This window comes from Arachis ipaensis, chromosome B09, assembly GCF_000816755.2.
Source record: "Arachis ipaensis cultivar K30076 chromosome B09, Araip1.1, whole genome shotgun sequence".
NCBI lineage: Eukaryota > Viridiplantae > Streptophyta > Magnoliopsida > Fabales > Fabaceae > Arachis > Arachis ipaensis.
The window spans coordinates 145,608,175-145,617,121 of NC_029793.2; the positions used below are offsets into that span (position 1 = coordinate 145,608,175).

Genomic DNA, 8,947 nt, shown 5'->3' on the forward strand with positions numbered 1-8,947 from the left:
GATTAGAATTTAATATATATATATATAATAGGAATATTTTAGTTATGTTTTATAATAGAGATATTATAGTAATTTTTTTTATTAACTGATTTGTCTAGTCTAATTTTAATAAAAATAATATAATTTAATTGATTATATGTGTTAAATTTTAATTTTTAAAAAATATCTTTATAAAAAGACGTTTTTAATATCTTTATCTAAGTCGCTTCGCTTCCTTCCAATGAAACAAGCTGATTTGCAATTTAGTGATTTTTGTCTTTTGTTCCATCTCTTTTTATCACCATTCGAGTTCTTAACGTAATTATAAATTAGACTCCTCGAATTTCATATACAATTATACATGGACTTAAAAGATACTAATTCAAATTGCAATCTTATATACTCATTTCACTTGACTTGGTTTAATTATTTCAATCAAGAAACTAAATCCTACAATACAATAAAGAGTCTTAATCAAACTAAGCCTTATACGAAAAGAACACAACAAGATCCATAAAAATAATTGCTATTATAAAAACATGACAAGCCCAATGAAGTAACCGATGAGATATATAATATATCTGACTTGGATTAATTTGTTCCACTTAACATTAATCCAAAATAATATAAAAGAGGACTGAATTATATTAGATCAAACAACTTTAACAGCAAATATTGAGTGTGATTGATGATGAGTGACGACGAAAACAATAATGTGGCTTTCATCATGCACCAAAGAGCGTAACGGGAAATCAAATTAAATTAAAAATTCAATAATGTATTCTGAGCGATATGATAATCGGGTTTGATTAAGAAAGGGTAGAATGTGTTTTGTCTCAAGCAACAAATACAACTAACCAATGTATCAAACAGTGTTATATGTTACGTAAATGTGCCTATCATTGATTACTCAACCACCTTAATTTAAGATATAAACAAGACATCTCGTTGTTATTGGTCGGTGCATTGTGATCATGGGATGTATACTGATTTATATAATGTAATAATATAGAAATTGCATTATATATGATGTATGATTGTATACCAAGGCATGAAATAATTAGCAATCACTTCATCGCTCTTAAAAGAAAGTGCAAAACCTTCAATGTCCACATCAGATGAATAATATTTTTATTAGAGGATCAAATTGAGATGGGTAAAGAAGATTATTAATAGTTCTTATCATCCAAGTCTCTTGTTACTAAATAGCTCCTAAATTAATTTTATTTTTGTAATTTGGGGTCCAATTTTTCTTTTTTTTTTTTTTGGGTTGGATAAGAATATATCTTTTTTTTTTTGTATTTGATAAGAATATATATTGATCACACCCGTATTCCAAATTTAGGCCCATGCCTTTACCCAACTTTTGCTTAATAAAGCCAAGCCCATTAAACTAATTTGGGTTAGTCAAGTCGAGTGGTCTTGTGTATGTAACAACCTATTGGTCAGCGACAAACCGGTAAATAGAGTTCAGATCCATAATGAATTGAGATAATATTCAATTTGGTCCCTGAATTTACACGCGAGTCTCAATTTAGCCCCTAAAGTTTCAGTTGCCTCTATTTAGTCTCCAAACTTTGTGAACATAACTCATGTTAGTCCTTGAAACAATTTTCAACGTACAAATGTTAACGGAACACTATCGTGACAGCCGGATGCCACAATAAACTTTGTAAAATGATGTTGTTTTGGTTTTGGCACTCAAATAACCTAAAAACAACATCCTAAATGATGTTTATTAAAATTTTACCTAACAAAATAAGTAATACGATGCCGTTTTTGAGCTATTTAAATGTGAAAACCAAAACGAGATCATTTTACAAGTTTTAACGTGACATGTGATAGTCTACAACAACGTCCTATTAACGTTTTTATACTAAAAATGGTCTTAGGGACTAATATGAGGCACGTTTATAGAGGTAATTAAAATTTCAGAGGCTAAATTGAGACTCGCGTGTAAGTTTAGAAACCAAATTGAGTATTATGTCGTAATGAATTAGTCCTTTAGCAAAAAAAAATAAAAAAACAAACCCATTATGATAGATTCATAGTACTAGTAACCATCCTTGTACTTCCGTTAAGTAGTTGACTATATCTGCATATTCGTAGAAAAAAGGACCTTTTTTGAGTACCCTTTTTGAGCGAACAACACACTAAGGAAGGAAAAATAAAAGAGAAGAACAAAGCTAGGTAAGGGAACACATGAAAAAAAAAAATCAAAGAAAAACATAACATGGGATTTCACTTGTTTTCTTTATATATGTTGTGATACTTGTTGTGAAGCTTGGTTAATTAAGCGTGCTTGCCATGGCCATGTATGAACCTTGCAGCTTCCTCTGTGTATACATGAGTTTCATTGTCCAACCTATTAATAGTGTCTATGCTTGTCAACAATAGATATTTGAGAGACGCAAAAGTTACAAACTTATAATTTGATTTCACTTACGAATTGCGAACAACTTTGCTCAATGTTGAGGCTGATGAGAATGTTTTGCCATCCAGATATCTATTTTCCCCCTTAATCCTTTCTCTCATTCTCATGTCTATCTCTTCTGCATTCAACTCTAATGGAAAATCTGAAGCCTGTTATATTCCAAGAGCAAAAGAATGATTAAGATATGATGAGGTCCATTTCCTACTGTGACATAACATATAAAACAATTTCTTAAAATTTATGATAAAGTAATAATCTTTACCATGACCCATCCCCAGATATCAGCATAGGATGGGATATGAGCTGAGTAAGCCACAACATCTGCAAAAGTGGTCAACTGCTTAATTTGGTAACTTTCAAATCAAAATAGCATTACATAAAGAAGGGTAAAAGATTACTTACACTTAAAAACCTGTTTCAATGTGTTGTAGATAGATGAAAAGACCTCAGTGTGGCTGAATATTCCAGCAGGTCCTGCCTGAACAATATAGAAATGTTACTTTAATTTTGTTTCCTCTAATAAATGTTTGATTCATGTTATGGACATTGGTCTTATAGTACCTGTGTCACAAATATGCCACCCTCCTTCAGTCTTGGTTTGACAGTGAACTCATAGAAGGATTTTGTGTAAAGTTTATAACAAGGGCCTCCATCAATGGGGTCTGCTAAGTCCCCAACTATCACATCATACCTCTCTTCTCCAGCTTCTAACTCAGCCCTTTAATTCATCATGACACATTCTGTTAGAATTTATTCATTCCTAGCTAATAGAAAGCACAAGAGTTTATTATTTCATGATCAATAATTCAGGAAGCACAAGAGTTTATTATTTGATTATTATCAGACCTGGCATCATTGATGATGACCTTAAGTCTTGGATCACAGAAAGCTTCCCCATTAGCTACCAAGTATGATTTGCAAAAGTCCACCACCTCCTGATGTGATAAAATCAAGCATCAATGAAAATGGAATTGGTTAATAATCTGGCTCCATCATCATGTATAATAATAATTTGCTAACTTAGTACTTAGGAGGTTTTAATTTAATTTACCTCATCAATGTCACACATTATAACTTGGTCAATGGTGTTATGCCTCAGCAGTTCCCTTGCAGTGGATCCTTCTCCTCCCCCCATAATAAAAACATTTTTTGGGCTGAATGAACAAAAGTTCAATGTAAATCATATGGGATTGGGAATGAATTAGATTCTTAAAGAACATAGAGGAGGGAGTTACTTAGGATGGTGAAGGACTGGTGGATGAACAAGACATTCATGGTAGATAAATTCATCTGTCTCAGCACTCTGAAGCTTCCCATCAATTACCAATGCCTGCAACAACCACATAAATTTAGTTTCCTCTTCATAAAGGCATATATATCTAATTCTTTTATATAATGATCCAAGAAGGCTCACCTTTCCAAAGGGCTTTGTGTCCAACAGTGCAATATCTTGGTATTGGCTAGCTCCTGTATGCAATATACTACACCCACAAAGATAGAAAAAGAAAGTAATCTTATGATAGTGTCTTTGAAACAAATTAATAAGATATTTGATATAGTGCTAAAGTTTGCAATAGAAAAAAGCCCTGTCTTTGTTTTCATTATATGTTGTCTTTTGTCTCCCTATCATGGAGACAGGTGAAAAGAGCTTATGACTTTGTAGGATCACTTCTACTTTTGCTTTTCCTAACATGAGAAGTAGTTGCAATCACCAAATTGTTGGTGATATTCTTGCTTCTTTTTACCCAAAGATAAAAGGTATCAAGGTAAAAGCAAAACTTCATTTGATTCTGAGCAGTTAAGGAAACTAAACTGTAATGTGGTTTCTCTAAACAGCAGATATGATACATTTGGGTTGCCTAATTAAGAATTTGGAAGAAGAGTAGTTAAAAAGATGTACCTATTAAGAGCAAAACACCATCTTAAGTTGTCTTCAATCTCTTCTTCATACCAACAGCTCTTCCTATAACCATTCAGAGAATGGCTCTGTCCATTTGAGAGAGCTACCTCACCCATATCTTCCAAAACTTTGACAAATTAAAGAGAGCTAGAGAGGAGAAGTGGAGTGGAGAGAATGGAGAATGGGAGGAGAATATATAGAAGGTGAAGGGACAATGATGATTGATATCAAAGAAATCTAGCAAAGCCAAGTTGAAAAGAGAAATGATATCCTCCTGTACCAAAGAATCTCTGGGAAGTTTCTGAGGTTGATTTCAGTCACAATGCATGTAGCTATATACTCCTATGTGTTCAATCCATTATAAAGTTCAATCACACGTACAAACTGAATAGTTTATTTTTACCATGTCCATGTGAAAATGTAATATAAAGTAACACTTCTTTTTTGTGTAAATTAGATTACCATAATCTTGCTTTTGTGACAACATTAATACATATTTGAAAGTTGTCCATGTGTACTATATATTATATACTATGATCCGGTGGGTATTCTTCCATCTACTTGTAATCATGGCCTACAACTAAACTATAAAGAGCACGCAAATTTATCCATTGCAGCATCGGTATTTGAATATTAAAAGGTGGATGTGTCATTTTAAATCCATGTAACAGGATATAAAGGTGGAAAACAACACTAGCTAGGATGGTATTCAGTATTCAAATTTAAGCATAGTGAAATAAGTGTTAACATAAAGTATAATATAATATCTTTTAGATGTATAAAGTATAAACCAAAATTTTCCTATATATAGTATGTGATATTTATATCAATAATCATAACCTTAATTACTAGATAGATGACATGGATATTGTTCGATGTATATTTCAGTTCTTGAAATAATTAAATTTTATTCTTCTTCTTTAAGGATGAAGTATAATTCAACTTTCTGAAGAAAATAGGGTAGACTGCAAAATGCATGCATTTTGATGCTCAAGTGAACTCAGAGAATATTTTATCAAAGATTTTTTAAAAATAGAATTTAGAATATAGCTTTTGTGCATTTCTTCAACTCACCTGAGAGGTCGTAAATTCGAATTTCTTTATTTTTGGTAAAAAAAAATGACCAAATTACATATATCAACAAGTTATAGCTCAAATGATATAATCTCTCCTATCTTCACTTAGAGATATTAGGTTCAAGTCTCACTTCTAAATTTGAGAAAAAAAAAAAAAGGACCAAATTATATATACTGTAATTTTAATTTTAGTCAAAATTGTCAAACTATCATTATTATCCAAACAACTTTTAAAGCATTCAAGATGCATGTACAATTCAATTTCAAGTGAAATAAAGGTCCGTTTGGGGAATTTCAAAAATAATTTTTTTGAACTTTTGACTTATGAAAAGTAGTAGTATTAATGTCTGGTGTAATTTTCAAAACCAAATTACAGCTTTTTAAAAAGCTATTTAGAAGTTTATAGAGAAGTTAAAAAAAAAAGAATTCTCTCATAATACTACTACTTTTTATCACATTTCTTTTAAGATATAAATATTTTTAGAATTAAAAATCCAAATACAAAATAACTTATTTATAAGCTACTTTTAATATAGTTATTTATTGTTTAAGTTATTTTTTCAAAAAGAATTTAATTAACTTGTTTATCCAAATTGACCTAAATAAAAAAAATGAATAAAAAAAAAGAACAAAAATAAAGACAATTGGATAAAAAAACGACAAATTGATATAATTAAATTGATATTTATCAACTTGATATCACGATAATTTGTTAAATTTGTTTATTTATATTATTACTTTTAGCAAACTATATATAAATGGTTAAGACATTGTTAACGTATATGTTAAATTTTACATAAAATTAATAAATAAAAATTAATAAGATCTTGTAATACTTTTATATAAATTTTCATAATATATAAAAGAATATTATAAACCTCTAATTTCTATTATTTAATCATACTATTTTTATTATTGTCTAACCTATTTGGTTCAATTCCATTTATTTCTCATTTACAAATTTAAGTGGTGTTATTTTATCCCATTAGCTCTAGTGCCTTAACATATAATATAGGAAAGTTATTAGTTGTATCCGGAAATATCGGTGTTTCAGTTGTTTTAATCATTGATTTTAATTAATATATAATATATATTTTTTATAATTCAGATCAACGATTAAAACAACTGAAACATCGATATTCTCCGTATATCTAAAACTCTTCCTATAATATATCATGGTTTTAATGCAACAAGGTGTGGCATTGGAGATGGTTTTATATATGTATAAAGTAAGAAAAGAAAATATAATATATATTAGAAGGAAAAAGGTAAAAGATGATGATGATTGTATGTGGGAATAAGAATTGGCAAAAATCTGGTTATTTATTTGTTGTGAGAGAGAGAGAGATGAAAGCATAGGATAGCATAGCATAGCGTGCAATTTGGGAGATGATAACATAGAGCGAGCGTGCGAGTGGAGACCATCATATATATTCTCTTTGTTGCTTCAAAAGCTATGAAAGAGAAGCATACGCGTGCCAATTGCCATCTCCATAACTAACTAACTCATCATCATGTAGCTACTATATACAACTTAAAAGAACATTTATATTATTTAATAATAACAAGATATTTTTCTTGCCCCCTAAATAGTGGTAAACACTTAATTATTATTAGCTAGTGTCTATGTATTACAAAGTGGGGTTCTATTACGTTGATGTAAGTTTAGCATCAGCATGATGATGGTTTCCACACGAGAGGGGATGCTATTAATTAATACTTATTATTGCTCCTGCTGCTACCCAACCATGAATTCAATCAAATCATCCTTGTTTCGGGTTTTGGAGAAGCTATCATGGACTCAACCTCCTTCTATGCTTGTTTATTATGGCTTCCTAAACACCGTACTCTCTTTCTCAAGTTGAACTCACAAATATCTTTAACATACTAAATTGAAATAAACACTATATTTTTCTTAATAAAAAAAGGGTTTTGGACCTTAGTATGGTTTGGATCTTAACTATATATAAGAGATAGTAAGGCCTCAAAGCTAGTTAAGGATTAATAAATTATTGCATACATAAAATATAATTTAATCCAATATTTATTTAAAGAAAGTAATAAACCAACTACTAGATTAATTTATATTGATTATATGTAATTTCATAGAAGCAAACTCAAATTGACATTATTTGATCATAATTTAAGTTATGGTTGTCATTTCTTTTTTTTTTTTTTTTTATTACCGTTTTGTATTTCCTTTCATTTCTTTGCTGATGCTATAGGAGCTGTTAATTCCAGGATTGTTTGTGGTTAGTTTTCTTTGTTTGTTGGGCTTTAGTTGTTAATAAAAAACTATTTACGGTTTTTTAGCCATGTACTTGTCCTTTTTTTTGAATGATTTTTTTTAATTGAAATGGGGCCAAAGGCCCAAAGAAAAGGAAATTACAAAGGAGAAATTGATGGAGATAAAGCAATCTTTTTACCACCAAGTTGGGTTGTTCTGGTGGTTAGTTCATTAGTCTGTTTAAGTAAGTGTCGGAAGTTCGAATATCGCCTTATGCATGCAGACCAGCAACAAACCAAATTCAATATCGCAGCGAATTAATCCTTAACTTGTCGAATTGGGAGATACCGTAAAAAAAAAAGAGGTTAGAAATTTAAAAGTATTTTCAAATAGTTAAAAACAAAAATATCTGTGAGACAAAAAGTCAGTAATCTATTTATCCTTCTTTCTTATTATTTTTGTTGATTGAATCGTGTTTTATTAGGTACAGATTTTATCCACTTTATTAGATGGGTGCTCACGTTAATTAGAAGGTACAGACCAATGTTGTAGGCCGATTGCATTGGCTCTTGGCCACCACAAAATTTAATGTATTCAATTAGACGCCAAAAAAACAGAGACAACCCAACTGTTGGGGCGGTAACTAGATAGGTTACACTGGAGGCTCCATAAAATTTAGTCTCCGAGCCATCCACTAGGCGCCACCACCGCACATAATTCTGGTTCCCACGCCGATGCTGTGAAGAAAAAGATGTTTTTAAACATGTAAAATTTAGCCGTTTTTCTAGTGCAACAGACGGATAGATTAAGTGAGTACTGGGTCGATTTGGGGGCAGAGGTTCTTTGTTTTTGGCCTGGGCTGATCTGATGGCCCAGGTCTCTGTCCAAAAAAAAAAAAGACGCCAAAAAAAGAAAAATATTATATGTATTCAATTGTGTGTACTCAATCAAATTGTTTTAAATAAAAACAGAAGATAATTGGTGACAATAATATGTCCACTTGATCCTTGGTGACAATGAAAATATTCAATATATTCTGTCCACGTGAAAGCTGCTTGATTTCGATGTTGATTAATAATTAGATATAGTTCCTGTTAAAATAGGGTTCAATAAATTAATTAAACGTTAAACAAGCATACAATAATAAACAAATAAATAAAAATCTGATATGATCGACAAGAAGACGTGGAGCTATAAAAGAAATTTAATTTAAGCAATATTTTTTGAATGCCAACTGCTCTTTCCAGTTGTCTGATTCTATATGATTACACACACTGTAATTCAATTAGGTAGAAACTAATGTTCAGTTAATTTTATATGAAATTGATAAC

The 8,947-nt window shown here is 30.6% G+C and overlaps 1 protein-coding gene across 1 annotated transcript; it reads right to left on the reverse strand.

Moving 5' to 3' along the window:
- Positions 1,998 to 4,480, reverse strand: LOC107617166 (thermospermine synthase ACAULIS5; the record flags this gene model as incomplete). The annotated part of the gene is given in 10 exon segments (XM_016318944.2): positions 1,998 to 2,344; positions 2,426 to 2,562; positions 2,676 to 2,734; positions 2,816 to 2,891; positions 2,975 to 3,131; positions 3,260 to 3,348; positions 3,465 to 3,567; positions 3,649 to 3,743; positions 3,828 to 3,894; positions 4,314 to 4,480. Coding segments are annotated over 10 exon segments (972 nt in total). The 3' UTR covers positions 1,998 to 2,271.